Source organism: Hypomesus transpacificus, chromosome 18 (assembly GCF_021917145.1).
Source record: "Hypomesus transpacificus isolate Combined female chromosome 18, fHypTra1, whole genome shotgun sequence".
Lineage (NCBI taxonomy): Eukaryota > Metazoa > Chordata > Actinopteri > Osmeriformes > Osmeridae > Hypomesus > Hypomesus transpacificus.
Window position 1 is genome coordinate 14,910,195 of NC_061077.1, and position 20,414 is coordinate 14,930,608.

The 20,414-nt window shown below is 46.3% G+C and overlaps 3 protein-coding genes across 4 annotated transcripts in view; all 3 read right to left on the minus strand.

The window, feature by feature from the left end:
• zgc:136971 (S9 family peptidase) overlaps window positions 1–2,651 on the minus strand; it is a 10,096-nt gene extending 7,445 nt beyond the window's left edge. The window contains 10 exon segments of the mRNA XM_047040068.1: window positions 133–170; window positions 247–338; window positions 429–521; window positions 523–564; window positions 735–847; window positions 1,464–1,539; window positions 1,694–1,769; window positions 1,891–2,035; window positions 2,157–2,274; window positions 2,560–2,651. Of these exon segments, the coding sequence (XP_046896024.1) occupies window positions 133–170; window positions 247–338; window positions 429–521; window positions 523–564; window positions 735–847; window positions 1,464–1,539; window positions 1,694–1,769; window positions 1,891–2,035; window positions 2,157–2,274; window positions 2,560–2,592 (826 nt within the window). The 5' untranslated portion in view covers window positions 2,593–2,651.
• Window positions 2,652–2,725: 74 nt separating this feature from the next.
• On the minus strand, window positions 2,726–11,037 carry ifrd2 (interferon-related developmental regulator 2). Of its 2 annotated transcripts, XM_047040066.1 has the most exons (13): window positions 10,538–11,037; window positions 9,024–9,086; window positions 6,871–6,987; window positions 6,696–6,780; window positions 6,251–6,375; window positions 5,918–6,075; window positions 5,706–5,759; window positions 5,263–5,441; window positions 4,879–4,987; window positions 4,647–4,781; window positions 4,364–4,492; window positions 3,974–4,066; window positions 2,726–3,816 (listed from the first exon to the last, which is right to left on the minus strand). In XM_047040066.1, exons 1-13 carry the CDS (start codon window positions 10,575–10,577, stop codon window positions 3,736–3,738), a joined length of 1,368 nt encoding a protein of 455 aa, XP_046896022.1. In that variant the 5' UTR covers window positions 10,578–11,037; the 3' UTR covers window positions 2,726–3,735. The 2 variants fall into 2 exon arrangements, with proteins under 2 accessions (XP_046896022.1, XP_046896023.1); XM_047040067.1 differs by lacking the exon at window positions 9,024–9,086 and having other exon boundaries at window positions 10,538–11,035.
• Window positions 11,038–16,059: 5,022 nt separating this feature from the next.
• LOC124480866 lies at window positions 16,060–20,070 on the minus strand. The gene is made up of 9 exons (XM_047040512.1): window positions 19,615–20,070; window positions 18,924–19,008; window positions 18,575–18,649; window positions 18,166–18,484; window positions 18,031–18,081; window positions 17,117–17,680; window positions 16,673–16,954; window positions 16,311–16,498; window positions 16,060–16,172 (listed from the first exon to the last, which is right to left on the minus strand). The coding sequence occupies exons 4-9, from the start codon at window positions 18,247–18,249 to the stop codon at window positions 16,118–16,120; spliced, it is 1,224 nt and encodes a 407-aa protein (XP_046896468.1). The 5' UTR covers window positions 18,250–18,484; window positions 18,575–18,649; window positions 18,924–19,008; window positions 19,615–20,070; the 3' UTR covers window positions 16,060–16,117.
• Window positions 20,071–20,414: the final 344 nt, after the last annotated feature.

Genomic DNA, 20,414 nt, shown 5'->3' on the forward strand with positions numbered 1-20,414 from the left:
GTAATGTACAGCGACTGTTTTCATATTGTCGTTGTGTGCCTGTATGACTATTTGAAAAGCCAAAAATCTATTTTTGAGAAGGTTTTGAGAACCACTGATCTAGAACATACAGGCCAGTGGGCCTGCACTCACCGCAAGTCCCCTCCAGGTCGAGGCAGTAGAGAGCAGACCTGGGAACAGAGGACAGGTTTCAGCAGCCTATAGGAACCATGGACATCTAAGGTGGGTGGAGTCTGAGGTGCTCACCTGCGGTTGGAGCAGAACTTGAGGCCCAGTCTGAAAGGCTCATGGAACCAGCCTACGAACACCACCGCCTGGCCACCTCGCACCCACAGAGGCTACAGCACACACACAGTGGTGTGTTAATGGGTCAATACTGAACTTGTGTGTGTGTGTGTGTGTGTGTGTGAGGTTCCCTTCCGTCTCACCTGGCCGGGGGACACATCTGAAGGGACCCCCTGTAGCACGCTGATGCTCTCCTTGACCAGGTCAGCCACGCACAGCACTGGGAGACTCTTACCCGGCCAGGCCCTCGCCCCAGTCCTCCCAGTACACACTACTGTCCTGTTCCAGGAAACAGAGCGACCAGCCAGACAACCATTGGGTTAACAAACCATATGACACTCTCTCAATTGAATCCATTCGCATTTGATGCATGTGTGACGTGTGTATACGTGACGTGTGTGTGTGTGTGGTACCTTCCCAGCAGGCAGGTGCTCCCTTGCGGTGCAAGCTCCAGTGGAAGATGAGGCCACTGAGGCTGGGGCCTCCGTGGTGCCCCTGCTGGCCTCGGCGACATACAGCACCCTGCGCTCACACTCAGACCAGGCCAGACTGCCAAACTGAGCTGCACAGAGCCAGAGAGAGAGAGAGAGAGAGAGAGAGAGAGAGAGCCAGAGAGAGAGAGAGAGAGAGAGAGAGAGAGAGAGAGAGAGAGAGACAGAGAGAGAGCGAGAGAGCGAGAGAGAGAGAGAGTGAGAGAGAGAGAGAGAGAGAGAGAGAGAGAGAGAGAGAGAGCCAGAGAGAGAGAGAGAGAGAGCGAGAGAAACGAACAGACACAGTCAGAACAGAATCAGAAAGGGTTTTAATCGCCATGAAAGTTTGCACAGACAAGGAATTTACTTTGGCAGGAAGGTGCATACATTAAACATATTGGAATCCTAAAAACTTGAATTTGTGGTCTAATGATACTAAAAGGTACATAGTCCAGAAAATACTAAGGGGATTTAGAATTCAAATAAAATATACAATAAATCATCAAGTAGTCATAATTTACAATATAAATATTATACAAAATACAAATGGTACAAAGATGCAAATTGTGTAATGTAGTGCAAATTGCTATGTGTTAAAAGTCATTCAAGTCAGTGTGAGCCCTTGGCCTTGTTGAAGAGGCCAACAGCGGATTAAAGAGGAGCATCAAAGAGCCTGTGTCTGTGAGTACAGGCTAGTCATGTCCTCACCGTCCTCATACACTCTTCCATGTTCGTTAAGGCCCGTCAGATCCAGAGATGTCCTCAGACCTCGACCGTCCCAGACCTGACACACACACACACACACACCATGTCATGTAGTATCATTAGATCTGGGGCAAAATCGACATTAGTCTCAAATCCTTGGGTGAGGAGGAGGAATGGAGGCTAGGAGGAAAGGAGTCATGGGTTAGAGACTAGGAGAGGATGCTTCCTCTCACCTCCAGGTACTGATGACCGCTGGCATCTCTGACAACAGCACGAAGATTCCCAGAAGGAGAATGGTTACTCAGCAGCCTAGAGGAGGAGCAAAGATATTAGAATCCACTGGTGTGAATGGGATGTGAATAACCTAACCCTAAATCCAGTAAGCCATAAAACATGACCAGGATAGAATACATCTCATTTGTGCTCTCACTCTCCGTGTAGAGGAGTGCAGGGTCCGGAAGGGGGTACAGTGAAGATGGGTGTGTCGGCTGTTTTGGGGCCGTCTGGTCCAATCAGGGTCCAGCTCTGAGAGAACCGCAACCTGGCTCTCCTAGAAGTCTCGTTTTGACACCATTCTGGCAGAGAGAGAGGCAGGGAGTTGCAGGAGCACTGACCTACCAACTAAACAATGCTTAGGAAAATAAGCATGATCACACTATTAAGGATAGTGTGTCAAAAGGGAGAGGTGCTGCCGACCTGTAGATACAGTGATGATTCTCTGGTTGTTCTGAAAAGCTTCAGTAACGTTGGCCGACAGAGGGGTCGGATATCCGCTGCACTGGTCATACACGGCAGCAATAGCATCGGACTCCATCTGGGTGATATAATATCGCAGTTTCAGGAGAATAGTTTACGTTCTCCATTGCATGTCAATACAGACTACAAATACAAACCATGAGTATGCATTCTGTGCATACATGCATGTAGTGTATTTGATGCTAGGTGTCAATGTAGTTACATTGTTTCAACGCGAACGTGTAACAAGGAATGCGTTTCAAATCTGTGGTTTGAGAATAACCGGTTGAGCGTTGTTTCATGCATGTCACAACACGTGCCAGAGTCAGCATAATATTCACGGATAGAACTGTTAGATTTTTACCAGGGACTCCATGTTGATGACGGACGATACCATTTTGTTTCGACTTGTAAAGTGAGATGAATGGGACTACACCGTAGAGGGCAGCACCGGACAAACTTCATAGGTTGGGATCTGGGAGAGCTTCTCAATTTTACTTGTCCACATATAAATAATTAAAACCAAAACATTACAGTTTAGTTTTTTATTACACCGTATTACATTTAATTCATCAGCAACATGTGAAGTTGCTGTCAGTTAAAATGATATATGCCTTGCTAGTGCCCCTCATCAATCGTATTCCCAACTATTCTAATAGCTCTCTACTGCTTATATGTATTGGAGGATACATTTAATGCAAGTAGACATCCGCAGCCAACCAGCATAAAACATTCATGGAAAAACTACAAATCTTATTTATTTTATTCAGTTGTCCTTTTCCCATAATTGATTTCTGTAAACTGACCATGTGTTTATATAAAATCACGTCTTGCATCTTCTCCCGACTTTCAATAAATTAGAAAGTAAAATATTTTTTTTTTTCCTATTTTCCTTTTATACCAAAAACAGGTTAAGATGTTCTTATTCCAAAAATATAATTAATACAAAGATGGAATACTCCTAGTTTTAGGCATCCCATATTCTGTAATTAATTCCGTTAAATAAAAAATCGAAATAAAACACACTCACGCCAGATAAACAGGTTTACATCGTTCACAAGTCTGTGTGTTTGCCATCCGCCAGGTGGGGTTCCTATGCAGGAGAGGAGGAGCATAGATGGATGGAGAGGCACTGTGATGACCATGAATCCCCCCCCCCCCCCACCATGAACACAACCACTACACACTCTGATGAGACAATGCTTTTTGGTTGCACCAAAGTATAGTGTGCTGCCTTGATAGCTCTTACTAGCGGACCGACCCCTCCTTGAACCGCTCCGCTCGCTTTTGTCATTCTCATGAACAACAGTGGAGGGGAAAACACCATAAGGTTGGGTTGGCAGGCTTCATACATCAGGTCTGAGTGTCTGTCAGGGCTGAGGTGTGTGGGTGGGGGTTCTGTGTGACAAGCCTCAGAAGGCTGAAGCAATCCAGGATACAAACATTATGACCTCCACCTTCTGCAGGAACCCCCCCCCCCCATGCTTTAATCCCTCTCTACTCCATTCTCCAGCTCCTCCCTTCTTCTGTTGAGTTCTTCTCACATTACGTCGGCCCGTTTGTCACGGACTTTGTTCCTTATCTTAGTCCTGGCCTTGAAGGCAGCGGAGTTGAACAGATGCTGAAAGGGAAGAGGAACAAAGGGCTGGAAATGAGAGGCTGTGTCGTACGAGCACCTACAACCCCCGCCCCACCCCCCCCCCCCCCCCCACCTCTACAGCACCCCCAACCAGAGAACAGTGGGAGGTCTGTTCAGTGAGTGCACGTCTTGTATTCACCTTTTCGAAGCGGGAGATCTTGCTGGCCTTGACGGCAGCATCCAGAATGAGGGGGGCTCCCAGGCCAAAGATGTCCCTTACCAGAGGGTTGAACTGGGGGGTGACAAGAAGATTAGGTCTGGTCCTTATCCAATGCTTTTTAGTCTCAGATTAGGAATACTCTTTAGGCATAGGATAGCTGTCTGTTACCCACTGATTTAAAAACAGCACCAAGATTTAGCGAGCTAGCCCTGGTTATCACAACTGCTTGCCAAGTCTGCTTCCTACCCCGTTGGCCATCTAGCTCTGTTTACAAACCCAACTAGCTAGCTCTGGACGAGATCTGTTCCCCACCAGCCAGCACCCCAACCAGTGGCGTGAGACCCAACGGTGTTAGCCTAGCGTGCTAACCTGGAGGTGGTGTGTGACTCCAGACTCCAGGACCTCTTTGAAGGCGTCGTAAATCCTCCTCCTTATCCAGCTGTCGATGTAGATGCCCTCAACGCCGAACCTGACCTTCTCCTCTGTGAAGTCCTCGCTCTGCGAGAAAGGAGGAAGAATAGCGCAATGGAGTCATCTGCCGTCCCTCCGTCGTAAGAGTGGAACTCCACACTGCCTACAGACACCGTGAATGCTTCTCGATCTTCCATTGGTGCTGGGTTGCCAGGTTGGTGCAGTTGGGAGCCTTCCTCACCTCGATGTAGTGAAGCACCTCCCTGAAGATGGAGCGCTGTTTCCGCCGGTCGTTCTTGGCCCGGTGCTTGTTGCCATCCGTCGCCAGCCCCTTCAGGCTCTCGCACAGACTCTCGCTGTCCTCGTACTCGTAATCCTGACACACACACACACACACGTGTTAAAGTCTAATCAAGTACCTAAGTACTTAAGAAACGACCCGGTTGTGTGTTTCTGTCCAGACAGGTACCTACCCTGTCTATATCTCTGCCTAGCTCCACCAGCAAGGCGATGGTCTCGCCCACAGCTATCCTGTAGTTGACGTCGCTGCTCTCCAGACAGGCCTGCAGCTTAGGGAGGTGACTGAGGGAAGGGGAAAAAACTCATGAATGCATATTCTGGTGATTTCCAGTCAGCGAGCCTTTCTTTTGGTGCATTTTCCGACTTGAAAGCTTTCACTTAATGTTACCACATTACACCTCCATTCAATACATCAATTATAGTACTTAACATAATTAATAAAACAGAAGAAATAAAACAAAAAAAAAACTACTTTTGCGATTGAAAATTCCAATGGACAGACATTCTCCTGCTAACGTCCAGCAACCCCCCCACTGTTTGCAGCCCTGGCCACTCACAGGTCTTGCAGCACGCTGACGCGGGAGGCGGGGCAGAGGGTGACGAGCAGGGCCCAGGACTGCAGGGCGGCGCTGTGGAGCCCCGGGGCGCCAGGTTTGGGCGTGGGCAGGGTGCCCTCCCGGTTGGGGTATGCCGCCATGAACACGCTCTCCAGGTGACTCAGAGACTTCACCAGGTCCTAGAAGAGGGGCAGGGAGAGGAGGGGGAAGGGGGGGGGGGGGGGGGGGGGGGTGGAGGGGGAAGGGGAGTGGAGAGGGAAGGTGGAGGGAAGACAGGAGGGCAGGAAAGAGAGAGGGGAGGAGAGGAGAGAGGCAGTCAGATGTGGTAGCTCACAGATTGTAGATCTTAATGTTGCCCGGACCAGGAAAACAGTTTGTTGGTGAGTGTGGAGATATGTGTGCGGAGGTGTGTGTGTGTGCGGAGGAGTGTGTGTCCTCCTCACCTCCCCCTCCTCTGCAGCTGACACATAGCAGCACACTCCCAGAGCTCTGGCACACTGCAAAGAGAAAAGGTTTCTTCATCATCATCACCATCATCATCAGCAGCAGCGTAAAATGATAGGATGTGCCTTTGATCCGACCGGGCCTAAGGCCGCTGTGAGGCGGACGCGGCTGGGATGGCTGACTGGCGAAGGGAGGCGGCGCGCTCGCTCACGCTCTGGCGGGCCGCGAAGCTGGCGCAGCCGTCGATCATCAGGGAGCTGAGGACGGGGCGGAGCATTCGGAAGCCCTCCTCCCCCTCGGCCCCGCCGCCCAGCTGGATGCACAGGAGGGCGAAGACGGTGGCGGCCGCTGCCTGCTCCTCTGCCGCGCCTGGGGGAGGACGGAGAGAAAGACAACTGTAAAAGACAAGATGGCTGTGAGAAATGACCAGAAATGGTGATGACGTTGACCCTTCGACCGTGCAATACGCATTCGGGTCCGTGCATTCGTACACACAGTACATTCATACATACAGTACATCCAAGCCTCTGACATCCAGCCTGACCTTTGCGCAGGCTCCTCTCCAGGCAGTCACTGACGGTGAGGCGTCTCTCCAGCAGGAAGTCGTACAGCACCCTGGAGGAGAAGGCCTGCCTCAGAGACTCCAGCCCTGCCAGGCGGGTCTTAGCACTGGGGGAGGAGAGAGGAAGAGAGAGAGGGGTCAGAGAGAGAGAGGGGTCAGAGAGAGAGAGAGGGGTCAGAGAGAGAAAGAGAGGGGTCAGAGAGAGAGAGGGGTCAGAGAGAGAAAGAGAGGGGTCAGAGAGAGAGAGAGAGGGGTCAGAGAGAGAGAGAGGGGTCAGAGAGAGAGGGGGGTCAGAGAGAGATGGGCCAGACAGAGAGGGGGGTCAGAGAGAGAGGGAAGGGGGTAAGAGAGAGAGAGATGGTGGTCAGAAAGAAAGGAGGGCGAGAGAGGGAGTAGCTGCTCTGAGGATCGGAGCAGCCCTGCTCACCTCTTGTCAGTCAGGTTGTCGATACACTGCTTCAGCTTGTCCTCTGTCTCCTCCTGGGCTGTCTGCTCATCCACGGGCTCCCCTCCTGCAGCGCACACACGCACACATTGAGATTTTCTGCATGGCTAATGTCTCACGCCATGTATATGACTGTATCTGTGTGTGTGGTACCCACCTGTGCCCTCCTCCAGTACGGAGGCAGTCTCGCTGGTGCTGCTGTAATGGCTGAGCACGTCGGAGGCCAGGTCGTCATCACTAGCACCAGACTCCCCCTTCACCCCATTCCTGCCCCCTGCGAGGGGAGGGGTGGAAACAGAGAGAAAGAGACGGTGAATGAGGGACCAGTGCGTGTGGTGCCGAGGTGACAGAGGTGCGTGTGTGTGCGCGCAAAACAGGTGTGCGTGTGCTCAGTTAGAAGCTCAGCTGTCGGAGTGTTTCAGTGACTCTATCATAGGACATTCCCCTTATAGATTGGCTAGGCTACTCTCTCTCACTCACACACACACACTCGACTTCACTAGAAAAGCCCGTAGAGCATGCTGCCACCAGCTAACACACCCCAAAATAACACACCCGTTGCCCCCCACAGAAGTTGGGGAGAGTTCACTTCAATGTATTGATCCCAAAGGAATTTCAAGTATTCAGGCAGTTCTTGGCTAGAGTCTCTGAACCATCAGTTGACTACAGTTCCCAGGTTGCACTGGGAGGGCTGGGACCTCTGGTTCACCCCAGCATGTCCTGGGTGACCTGTCAGAACACACAATGGCGGGGATGGTAGGAAGGCCCATGTGACCAACCAGAGTAATCCTGGCAACAGAAGAAGCCCTGAGCTAGCAGGAACAAAACATCATCCTAGTCTTACCTAGCCCACTAACAAGCCCCGTCAAGGCTAGGACCCCTAGCCCAGGCCAGGTCCACTACCCCACCAGCACCTCACAGAACCCATCAAACCCCAGACGGCCACCTAGCCTAACAGTCTAGCCCAGCTTGCTGCTGCTCAACCCAGCCCTAAATCTACCTAGCCCAGCCCCGGACACACCTCTCTCCACCGAGCCGAGCTCAGCTCTGGGACAGCCAGGGGCCTGGCTGCAGTCTGGCTGCCGCACGGAGGCGGAGGCCATTTAGTGGTGTGACCTGAGCCCCTCGTGTGAAGGGGTCGGCTGTCAGGCTGACACAAGGGCTCTTCACAGGGAGGGGGTGAACACACACACCTGGCGACGATGCCACGACCTTCTGGACCCTTATCACATGTTACGTGACTTCTCTGTACTCTGCGTTGACCCTGCCAAAGCTAAGTGCGTGCGGGTATGTGTGTGTGTGTGTGTGTGAGAGAGTGTGTGTGAGAGAGAGAGCGAGAGTGTGTGGGTGGGTGAGTGCGTGTCCTCATGCAGGCCTCACGTGTCAGACTAGCCTTGAAGCCCTGTGGCTGTCACACCCAGGGGAGGGGCTCAAACAAGACTGACAAGCTCTCTGCTCAAAGAAAAGGGCCCCGTTGTCATGACTCCTGCTCTGACATTTACATTGAGTCATTTAGCAGACGCTCTTATCCAGAGCGACTTACAGTTATTACAGGGACATTTCCCTGAGGCCAGTAGAGTAAAGTGCCTTGCCCAAGGACACGTCATTTGGCATGGCCGGGAATCGAACCGGCAACCTTCTGATTAATAGCCCGATTCTCTAACCGCTCGGACATCTGACCCTCCCTGGCATGTGCCATGACATCTCCCTCCTACCAGGACACTGTGTGCTTACTCTGCAGAGGGACTGGGCCCGTCTGTGGTAAACTAGCTAGGGGGTCGACCAATCGTCTAGTTGTTCTGGGTGTTCAAACAGCTGTTCTGGAGCGCTTCATGTTGAAGGAAAAGAAGAGGGAGAACAATATATATATCCATAACTGACATGCAGCATTGTGCTAGTATGGCAGGGTGGAGCAAACACGTGGTGGCGTTGGTGTTGGGCTGGCTGAGGTTGGAATGAAGCAGGCAGATGTCCTGGACCCAGGAAGGTTAGAGGGTTCGTGGGGGTCAGAGGGGACAAACTCGTAAAAACCCCGTAGGGACACATGCATGTGTGTGGCCCACTTACACTCACGGCCTTGTTGCAAAGGCAGGGTGCTAGAACAGCGGAGTTACAGATGTGTGGATGATGGACGGGAAAAACACCGGGACTTGAGGGTGGATGATCAAGCAGGGAGGGATGGGAGTGGATGACATCCAGCCAGCCGGGGGTGGAGGGAGACGGGGGGAGGAATGGGCTATGCGGTGGGGGTGATGGAGGGGGTGGAGGTGAGGGATAAGCTGGTGGAGGTGAACCTCAATCCGGGGTTACCTTTATAAGACAGGGCGGTCTTGGCAGACAGCTGTAGCTGGAGTACCTCCTGTCGAAGAGAACCTGGGGTGGGGGTGGAGGGAGGGAGGGACCATAGGTTGGGGATGGTATGGGGGGCAGCCATGGAGGAAGATACCATTAAACATTGTACCATTTTTCCAACATTGGTTATCTTGACTTCCAGAGGTTTAGTCCCCAAAACGTGACCAAAGGGAGACCCAGGGATGGTGCCATGACAGTTTCTGTCAGCAGGGTGTCGCAGCCCCGCAGTATCTGAGCTAACCAGCCACCCCCTAAAGGCTACCACGTAGCACAGACGGGCTAATGGCGATGTAGGCCTTCAGCACGTCAGCAGGGACCTACAGCATCCTGGCCTTGTGGAGGTTCAGTGGCTGGATTGAATGAATGTGATGCGCGTTTTCCGGTGGGTCAAACAGGACACTGCTTCTTTGCATCTCTACTCCATTGCCCACATTGATTCTGATATGCATTGCGTTTCAGGTACACTCAGTATCAGCACTATTACTAGCTGTGAATCAGATTACAGATGACTGTGTCCCGAGTAAATCTGTATGCCGGGAGGTCCTTAACTGAGGTTCTATGATAAAGACAGGAGTCCTGCTTATCTGCTGAAATGTAACCTTGCATGTGGCACTAAGAAATGGCGTTGGGCTTCGTCAGCTGGGTGTAATGTACTACAGTCCACCGTCCACGGGAGACGTGTAGCGCCTGCACGTGATGTGGACTACCCACGTAAGCCCACGAGCGGGGGAGGTATGAAGCACAACGCCATAGCTACGAAGCACATAAACGCACGGTCTACACTTTGATAGTGGATGCGTTATTGATGACCAAAACTGGCCCTATACAAGTTAAAGCATAAGGAGTAGTCCTACGTCATTAATGTATAAAGCCGTGTTGGGCCATTCAGCAGAAACTAATGACCTCATCATACATGCTCGCTTTCCCTGACTTTGGCATTCCTGCTAAAAATAATACCGTGGCCAAGCGTTTTACCTTTCATCAAGCTAGTTATAGATCCGACACCAACCCACTATGACAGCTTTGAAGCATAAACTAGATCTGTCAGCTGTATGGCCAACATGATTGCTTGTAGTGATTGCATCAAGTAGCAAGATGAATGGTATCAGTTATAAGTAAACTGTTTCAATATCAGGGCGGCCACAACTTGCAAATCAAATGTTTTGCAAAACAGCTGGCTAATCAAAGCGAGTCGTTCCAAAGTGACACTTGTTGGGCAAATCGTCTACTTATGTTCCATACCATATGGTTCTTTCCAGCTGGCATTCATGCCATTATTAGCAGTGTAACTTCCAACAAAATTAGTCAATAAGTTTGGGAAGCTAACGTTAGCATTTTTAAATGCTTTCCCTAAACAATAATACAGCGAATGCGTTCTATTTATTTACTAAACGTAGCGTTCAATTCAGCTGCTTCTCAGTCCTAACGAGGAAATTGTCAGTCAACAAGTCATGTTAATCTTCTAGACTTACCCTTATTTGAAGCACGTTTTCCTTTCTTACTCCGTGGCATTTTACCAGACTGCTTGATAACCTCAGTCTTCCACGTCTCGACAGGGGCAATCTATACTGTCGCCCAGGTTTTCAAAGTCTACAATTACCCTCCCAGACTTGACAGGCTAGTTAGCACAAATATATCACAAGATATAATCTGTATTGTGCGACGACGCATTAATACCCCAAAGTCAACCCCCACACTCAAATGTTTTCAATATAACAGCACCACGTTCCAAGGTTTGTCTGTCGTGTCGAAGAGCTGGACCTGGGTTTTCCGGATCAAAGAACGTCAGTTTCTTCAACGTTTCTGATTATATTATCTATGATTGTCCCCGGGTAACCGATATCTAATACCTGGTTGAGAAGGTAAGTATATTTCAAAGTGTTTGGGACGGAGTATCGAGCACGTTGCTGTTGCAAATTCCACCATCTTCTCCTCGGTAACCGCTATCGAACCCGGCACGCTCCACCTTCTAGTTGATACAGCAGGACAGTGTGGATATTGTAGTCCTACAGTGGAATTCCACATGTTTCTTGCGTAACTCTCTACTGAATTAAACTACAATTCCCTAACTCACCCAAAATAATCAGCTGTTACTTACAGAAAACTTTCTTTGCACTCTACATTTCAAGTTTTGTCTTACGAATTGTGTCGTATACATTTGGACAAATACAATTCAAAACAATCTGAAGTAGTAACCCCGACACTTTATCCAAAGTTTCTCATGCCTCAATTTTAGAATCTACTATCTTAAACAAATAATAGACCAACCGGTCCTGGAAACATTAAAGCTGGTATAGACAAGTTTTGCGAAGCTAGCTATTTTAGCTTTCACTCTAAACTAGTGATGTGTCCTTCCTGAACGGTTCGTTTATTTTGAACGAATCATTAGTATGACTCGTTTCAGGAGTAACGACTCCTACGTCCTACTCGGTACGAGTCTTTCGGTCGTTTTTCACGTGACCTGCATAGGCTCAGTACTGCTAGATAGCGCAGAGGTTCTCAACCCTGTCCTCGGGGACCCCCTGCTTGTTTTATTTCCCTGCTCCAACACACCTGATTCAAATGCATGTTCGTTACCAGCCTTCTACGGAGGTAGATAACGACCCTTTTATTTGAATCAGGTGTGTATGGGGCAGGGAAACATCTAAAACATGCAGGACAGAATTATTCGTTCATTTTGCCTCGGTCTGGTACGGGTCTTTGGATCATATTTCACGTGACCTGGCTGAGACCTGGCTCAGAAGAGGAAACAGAAAGGATTTGTTTACCTCGTTCACTTTCGCGTGACTAGGTTTAGTAAGACGTGAATGATATTCGTTCACAAGTAATAATTGGAGCTTTTGTTATCTTGACTTTTTTGTAGCTACTTTAGCCTACTTACAGTTAAGTGCAGTGTAATTGTTTGCCGCAATAATTACATGCTAGAGTGAAATCTCGTTCATTTTACTGAGATTCAAAGAAGCAGAGTCAGTAAAATGATCCGAACTTTCCATCACTAAACTATTCAAACCATAATATTCCACCCCCTCCCTTCAAAGCCACTCCCACAAAACACGAACTGCCGGTATAGTATAGTCCACGAGAAAGTTTAGAGATTTTTCACAAATTAGCATACCCCATGTTGCATTCATATGGAGCTAGAAAGCTGACAAAAGTATCTGAATTTGAATATGAAAAATATGAAATATTTGTGTGTCGAATTTCATAAAACTGAAATATTTTGCTGTTGAATAGATAGGCTAATATCTGAATTATTTGTATGCCGAAATTAATAAAACGGAATTATTTTAATCCAAAAATACACATTTCTAAAATTCAGATTGCAGGAATTCAGATTCTTGAAATTCAGATTGCTGAAATTCAGTTTCTTGAAATTCAGATTGCTGAAATTCAGATTGCGGAAATTCAGATTGCGAAAATTCAGATTCAGATTTTGTCTGAACTAGGCCAAAGGTGAAACAGCTTGCTTTCACAGGAAAAAGTAGACGATTTCAGAACGACCGAACTTTACCTCAGAACAAACTGAGTTGCTAGTTGGAGGAATACCCAGATCACACATAGGCCCTACGTATCTGGGATAGCACACATACGTCCCGATGTGTAGAAGATACGTCGGCAAGATCTAGTATGGAGATCGTTGGCATTTGATCGAAACTGATTTCCAGACGACGTGTGGACGATGAATCCAATCACACCCGGCCGCACTACAGATATATCCTGTTAACCATAGATAACTCCTTATATCTATGCTGTTAAATACTATGTCCGATCTCTCAGACAGCAAATATTTCACTATCCATAACCGATCTGAAATGTCACTTAGGAAATGAACATAGTCTATAGGCTGAACATTGACTTTGATAGGAATAAGGAGACAATGAAAAATATGCTTGACCATCCAAAATTGGCTATTTGTAATACAGTAGCTAGCTAGCGTGACTTGATGCAACCTGGATTTTCTGTGTGGGCAACAATAAGAGACACAATTGAAGTTCATGATTTTATATCAGCCTGGATGTTGATGCCATCAAGCTCTTAAAAGAACTCCAACACAGAAAAGAGAACAACGGAACATAAATATATAGGCTATAGCTACTTACCAAAAAAGCACAAAATTGTCTGAAGAGCCTGAGGAAATCTTCTGAGAAAGCTTACAATAGTCTTCAAGTTACTATTCACCTGCCTGTTCAGAAGAAATGTGAAGTAGCTCTGTAATGTTTCACTTAAGTATGAATATACCATTGTGATGAGCATTCGGACATACTTTTATACAGATAAAAGAAAAAAACAGAAAACCAGAATCGGGACGGACCAATGAAATTGCCAGGGCGGGCTTTATACGATGATGGACAGATGATCAACAGTAACGTAATCAACAACGTCACGAAAGAGCGCTTGGGTTGAATTCGTTTTCAACAAACAACATATTACGTTGCTATGATTGGTTGTAGGTCTATCCAATTGAGCGAAGAGGCATTTGTTTTACGAGTTCGGTTGAAACACGCCCCGTAGTCACAGCCCAACGGAGAGTTTTCAGACTCATATTCTGACTAGAATTATGAGTATGACAACGTCAGGCTAACAACAGTATGCTATAATTGTTACTTGGCCCATCTGCACTACACGTTCCGTCATGTAGGACAGAATCTATTTTGAAATCCATACACAGCCAGCAGTCCTTAAGTTAGCAAAATCTTAATTGTTTGTATAGGTACACCCAGAGCCATTTAAGTATTATTACTAAGCTATTCTTTTCTTAATTTTTCATGAAAAGTAGTACGACTGCCCACGTTTCCCACGAAAACATTTTAGATAGCTACTTTGCATGACACCATCTCTCGCTAGCTGGCCCGCCAGCTGCTCCAATCCAAGTGAACTGTTCCTGCTGGAGAAGAGGTTCAGTGCAGGAGAGGAACTGTATCAAGTCGTCAATTTAAAGGGAGTTATTGTAGCTTACCAATAAGGGCCCACAATTTTGAGTAAGAAACAGAAGAGTACTGCACATATTAACCCTTCTGTTCCTTACTCAAACATTTAAATTGTCCTAAACCTTTTTGAAAGTGAAAGAAAAAGGTGCAGTGGTCTCTTCAAATTTTTCCAGAGTTTATGTCAAATGTCTTACCTTCAAGTTAAACATATTTACTGAACAGATAGGTGACCATGTCAAAACATGACATGCAACTGGTTATTTAGGAAGTTCACTTATCTAAGCTCAGCATAGATGTAAATTTGTTCTGTGTACTTATATGTTATGTTATGCCAAGTGCTTGCGTTGTCTTGTCTTAAGAATTTCAGTGCCCAGTCTAACCTTGTGTTGCTCTGTGCACCTGACAAATAAAAGACTTGAACTTGAACTTGAACAAGGACTTTTGCTTATAATGAAACCATGCCCAATCTCAACACCGATCTGTCACAAGGATGATACCAAGCGTTTTATTGGAAACACTGATGTCTTGCTAGAAAGAGTTTTGGCTTGCTAATGTTGTTGCTAATGTTGCTAATGCTCTGACATTCTGGTTCTGCTTCGGACGCCATCAAGAGGGATCTCTGGTCGTAGTCAGTCCTTCACTAACCAATCAACATTCGTTAGCAGAATGCTAGTGTGTTATGGGCAACAACGACTTACCCCGTAAGAAATCGAAAGGACATAAGTACTCGTTCATTCAACTTTTGACCTGTAATCCATGTTGAACATGCAAAAACTATAATCAAATCTGAGATTTATCAACGCCAATCAGGCGAAAGAGACAAATTTAGCCGTTTAGCTCCATAGACTCCCATTCATTTTGCACTCGACTGCGATCACTTCCGGTGGAACTCTGGTGGAACTGCAACAAAATTCGGTACAATGGGGCTTAATAGGGAGTGGACAGGCTCTGGTACCACTATCAACAGAACAGTAACTATCCTGTACCAGTGGAGGTGCTGTCACGTACCAGTGGAGGCGCTGTCACGTACCACTAGCTACTGTCCTGTGCCAGCGGAGGCACTGGTATGTACCACTAGCTACTGTCCTGTGCCAGCGGAGGCACTGGCACGTACCACTAGCTACAGGACAGTACAGTTTCGGTTCTAACCGCCTCTCCTGTCCGGGTACTTCTTCCTTATTTTCTCTCCCTCTGACCTCCTTTTCTCAAACGGGTGCTCCTCTTTGTAAAGAAATATCATTGTTTTACAGGTGTATAGCACTTCTAAAACCAGTCCTCTGATTAATATTGGAGATTGTGTCACGGTCACGTTGGTTGGCTAGATACAGCATACGTTGTGAGAGCCAAACTGTGACGTCAGGAAGTGTTTTGATGCCGAGGGATCCAACTTTCGCTGCTAAGGTTCTGTAATGTCTAGGTGACGGCCATGAGATTTTCCATCAAGTCCACTACGGCCCAAAGTCTAGTTTAGACTACACATTTTGTCAAGTTTACATTGAAACAATATTTGTAGGAGTTTTTCTGTGTGACCAGATTTTTATCATTTCCTTTGTCAGACTCCCAGGAGAAAACACTAGTAGTCCATCTCCACTACAGCAAGCACACTTGAAGCAGTGCAGTAATAATCATCAAGTAGTAACCATCAAGAAGCAAAACCAAATGGAACACAAAATGTTAACTTTATTGAGAACAACGTTGTGTCAAGCATCTGTGATATGAAAACAAAGTCTGGTGTGTAACTGATGATGTCATAAGTGTGTATGTCTACATGATCTCTGTGTAGTGAAAGAGAGAGAGAGAAAGAGAGAGAGAGAGTGAATGTGTGTGTGTGTGTGTGGGAGAGAGAGAGAGAGAGAGAGAGAGAGAGAGAGAGAGAGAGAGAGAGAGAGAGAGAGAGAGAGAGAGAGAGAGAGAGAGAAAGAGAGTGAATGTGTGTGTGTGTGTGAGAGAGAAAGAGAGAGAGAGAGAGAGAGAGAGAGAGAGAGAGAGGGAAAGAGAAAGAGAGAGAGAGAAAGCTAGAGTGAATGTGTGTGTGTGTGGGAGAGAGAGAGAGAGATAGAGAGAGAAAGAGAGAGAGAGAGAAAGAGAGAGTGAATGTGTGTGTGTGTGAGAGAGAGATGTTTGTTAAACATCTGAACAACAGCCGCACATGAGTTTGCGTGACAGCCACTGGAGAAACCTGTCAATCATAAGAAAAAACACCAAATGTAATCTGCCATACCAGTACGCATTCTCTCATCCTTACACTGAGGGTTTTACTGTCTTCGCCCACATTCTACTACCCCTTCCATTTAGCCTTTCTGCTATCTGCCCTCACCTCTTTCCCACATTCTTCTTTTTCTTTTTCTCCTCCTTCACATTGGTTTCAGAGTATTCCTCTGGCTGTTTATTAGTGGCTTCCAACACAAGCAGTGGTTTGACATGCCGCTGGGTTTTGGCCGTCTTCTTCCCTTTGCCGGCCTTCTTCTTCTCCCCTTTGCCAGTCTTCTTCTCCTCCATCGCATCCTGAAAGTAGAACACAAGCTTACATGGATGAACCACTGAGCTGAGAAAAAATATAACCAATGAAATCATGGTTCTCCAGCCTCATTAGTCCGCAATGTATTTAATTAACTTAAATGTATTTATGCTTTAACAGTGAATATCATCATATGTTTGCCTGTGATGATAAGGACCTACCTGTTGGAGCCCGTCCAGTCCTCCTTGGAGCAGCTTCTTTACATCCGTGCTCAAGTGGTCAATTGGTGCCAGAAGAGGGGGGGGTAAATACCCCACAGCAGGCGGAGTCTCAGGCCACGTAGGAGTCACAACTCCAACGGTGACACGGTAGAGGGGAGTCAAAGCCCGGGAAAGCTGCAGGTTGGGGAGGAGGGCCTCGGGAGTAGGAGGAGTCAGAGGGGGGGATTCAATGGCATCCTCAATGCGGGGGACCACATGAGTGATCTCTGTCTCAGATAGATCCTGGGGAGACACAAGAGAGTCACAAGAGAAGACATAACCTTTTGGCCTGTGGGCCCTGGGATATTGCTCTGTAGGATGATAATCAACAAACAGTGCCATGCCACACCGTGAATCAAACAATAGCTGAATAAATGAATATGTAGGTCTGTACTAATTACTTACAACACGCTGGATGGAGGACTCCTCTTCCTGAGAGGGTTGGACCTGTGGTGGGGAACGACACACCTCGGGTGGTGGGATCCTCTCAGTACAGGCCCTGCAGGCCATGCGCAGCCTCTTAACCTCTCTCTGCCAGTTCTCTAGGCCCGTCAGATTGATATCATCTTTGCAGTCCTCCATCACCACTTGGATCAGCGCATCGAAATCTTTGCTGACCCGCATGTACTTCTGCGCCTGAATCTTCTGGAGCCTTCTCCCTCTGACTTTATAAACAAGTCTTCTCAGAGACGCACCCATCAGGCCTTTTCCCTGGCTCTTCACACGAGACATCTCTTCGAAGTACTCGTTGGTGTCCAGGAGCTCCTCCTTGGCTTTCATAAGGTCCTGTTCCAGGGCAACCAGGGATTTTTGGAAACTTTTCATGACTTTCATGTCACGGGACTGCCTGTCACGCCTCTTCTGATCTTGTAGCATGGGGGGGTGCACGTCATTAGAGACGCAAGGCTCGGTCACGGCTCTCACAGAAGAAGGAAGAAGGCCCTGGACTTCGTAATCCATAACATGATTCTAGGGAGACCAAAAGTAGAGTACAATGTAGGAACAGGGGAGAGGGAAAATGTTCAAATATGAAGATCCATATGGGGAGGGAGGTCACGTGGGTCAGATGGCTGAGCAGTTAGGGAATTGGGCTATTAATCAGGAGGTTTCCAGTTTGATTACCGGCCGTGCCAAATGAAATTATGTCCTTGGGCAACGCACTTCAACCTACTTGCCTCGGGGGAATGTCCCTGTACTTACTGTAAGTCGCTCTGGATAAGAGCGTCTGCTAAATGACTAAATGTAAATGAGGGAAAAGCTGATTCAGTACTAGCAGAAAAAGCCAATTCATTGACCTTTTGTCACACACATACACCTACCAGGCGTTTATCCGGAAGTGGATTCTGCTGGCGGTCACAGTCCTCATCAGACTGTGAGTCAGATGAAAACATATTGTTCACACAGTATATCTTCAAAATGTAATGTACCTTGATGCTTTCGATGCACAAACTGACCAGAAAATCTGTCTCGCTGACTGAACGTAGAGAGAGGTCATCGTAATCTACGGACTGACGGATAGTGTTCCCACCACGTTCCATTTCCTACATTAGAGACACAGTCACTCAGAGGTATTTGACCATGTTTGATGATTAACCATTTAGGTTTATGTAAAAAAAAGGATCTTACCAATTCTGTGTCATCCCTTTCACCTGTCGCTATGCATAAATTACTGACCAGATAATCTGCCTCATCAAGGGAATGTAGTGAAAGACCATCCTGATTTTTCCAATCCGTTTCCACCTCTTGGATAGTTGTTCCATCATGGTCAACTTCCTACATTAGAGACACAGCCACTCAGAGAGGTATTTGACCATGTTTGCTGTTTAAACATTGAAATTTAAGTTGATATTATTAGGCTGTTACCATTTCTGCGTTGTCCATTTCTCTAACCAGTCCTGACCCGACTGGAAGAGTTTGGTTTCGGCACACAATGATTGGCTGTGAAGCAATTGAGAGAGAAAACTTGGAACTTTTGTAACTCCAATGCTGTTGAGGTTTGATTTACAGGCCATTTGTGGACTGAGTCTTGAGTCTCTTTTTTATTATTATTTATTCTTTTTATTGACCAAAAAAATCAAAACTTGCTTTAAATGTATTTGATGCGATGAAATTGACAGTAACTGCATAACAAAAGTGTGGATTAAATTTAGAATTAAATTATGTTTTACATGTAAGTAGGGGAAACATTAATGTGTAAATAAGAATTACTCACCAAAAAGCACAAAATTGTCTGAAGAGCCTGAGAAAGTCTTCTGAGAAAGCTTGTAATACAAGTCTTCAAGTTACTATTCACCTGCCTGTTCAGAAGAAATGTGATGTAGCTGTGTAATGTTTCATTGAAGTATAAATATACACCATTATGACGTTTTTGTACGTCATCATGTGTAGCATTCAAACATACTTTTTATACAGAAAGTATGTCCGTAAAATAAATGTGTCAATATTCTTCATTGGAAATGTGTAATTACACACAAGCATGTAGCTCGTGACTCCAATAAATAATGCGCAAAAAATGCCCACTATGCAAACTACAAAACGTAGGCTATGCGATCATTGTTACTTTGCCCTTCTGCACTACACGTTCCGTCATGTAGGACAGATTTGATTTTGAAATCCATACAAGCCCAGCAGTCCTTTTACATTGGCAACATATTTCTTGTCTGTATACCGACCAGCCATTCAATTATTATTATTATTATTAAGCTTTAATGATTGATTTATTATCAAAACTTGCTTTAAATGTATTAGAATTTAGAATCTGAGGGACATTTTCTTAGTTGTACAGCCATGATATTTACGGTAACGCATAACAAAAGTGTGGATTAAATTGAGCATAAAATTATGTTTTGTGTAAGAATACAATAAATACGGGAAACATGAATGTGTAAATAAGAATTACTCACCAAAAAAGCACAATATTGTCTAAAGAGCCTGAGGAAATCTTCTGAGAAAGCTTACAATAGTCTTCAAGTTACTATTCACCTGCCTGTTCAGAAGAAATGTGAAGTAGCTCTGTAATGTTTCACTTAAGTATGAATATACACCATTGTGACGTTAATGCCATGTAGCTTAGATGACTCCAATAAATAATACGCAAACAAATGCCCACTTCAACAGTATGCTAACTGTTACTTGGCCCATCTGCACTACATGTTCCGTCATGTAGGACAGATTTTATTTTGATATCTATACTGTACACAGCCAGCAGTCCTTATGTTGGCAAAATAAAAAATAAAGTATTATTACTAAGCTTTTCTTTTCTTAATTTTTTAAGAAAAATAGTAGGCTACGACTGCTCACGCTTCCCACGAAAACATTTTAGATAGCTACGTTGCCAGTGGTTCCGCGTCTTCCATCGGTCTCCGCCGCCCTCTGACTTTATCTCGACCCACTTGGTAACAGTAACTGCCGATTTTGGCAGAGGAGAAGACACAAGTTTTTACAAGTTTCATAAGCACTTGCTCCATAGGCTACTCTTCCTCCAACGAGCAATTCTTAGCTTTTGTTCTGGGGTAAAATTCGGTCAGAGAATGTCTAGATTCGGTCGTTCTGAAATTGGCTACTTTTCCCTGTGAAGGCAAACTGTTTCACATTTGGCCTAGTTCATACAAAATCTGAATTTCCGCAATCTGAATTTCCGCAATCTGAATTTCAAGAACCTGAATTTCAGCAATCTGAATTTCAGCAATCTGAATTTCAAGAA

Bases quoted from the DNA above. Each gene is read 5' to 3' on its own strand.
- ifrd2 (XM_047040066.1), bottom strand. From the start codon at position 10,577: ATGCCACGGAGTAAGAAAGGAAAACGTGCTTCAAATAAGG. The intron at 9,087-10,537 runs GTAAGTCTAGAA...CCCCCACCCCAG, and splicing joins AAAACGTGCTTCAAATAAGG to GTTCTCTTCGACAGGAGGTA. The intron at 6,781-6,870 runs GTGGGTACCACA...TGTGCGCTGCAG, and splicing joins CGTACTGGAGGAGGGCACAG to GAGGGGAGCCCGTGGATGAG.
- LOC124480866 (XM_047040512.1), bottom strand. From the start codon at position 18,249: ATGGAACGTGGTGGGAACACTATCCGTCAGTCCGTAGATTACGATGAC. The intron at 16,955-17,116 runs GTAAGTAATTAG...GTGTCTCCCCAG, and splicing joins AGTCCTCCATCCAGCGTGTT to GATCTATCTGAGACAGAGAT. The intron at 16,173-16,310 runs GTGAGGGCAGAT...TATGATTGACAG, and splicing joins AAGAAGAATGTGGGAAAGAG to GTTTCTCCAGTGGCTGTCAC.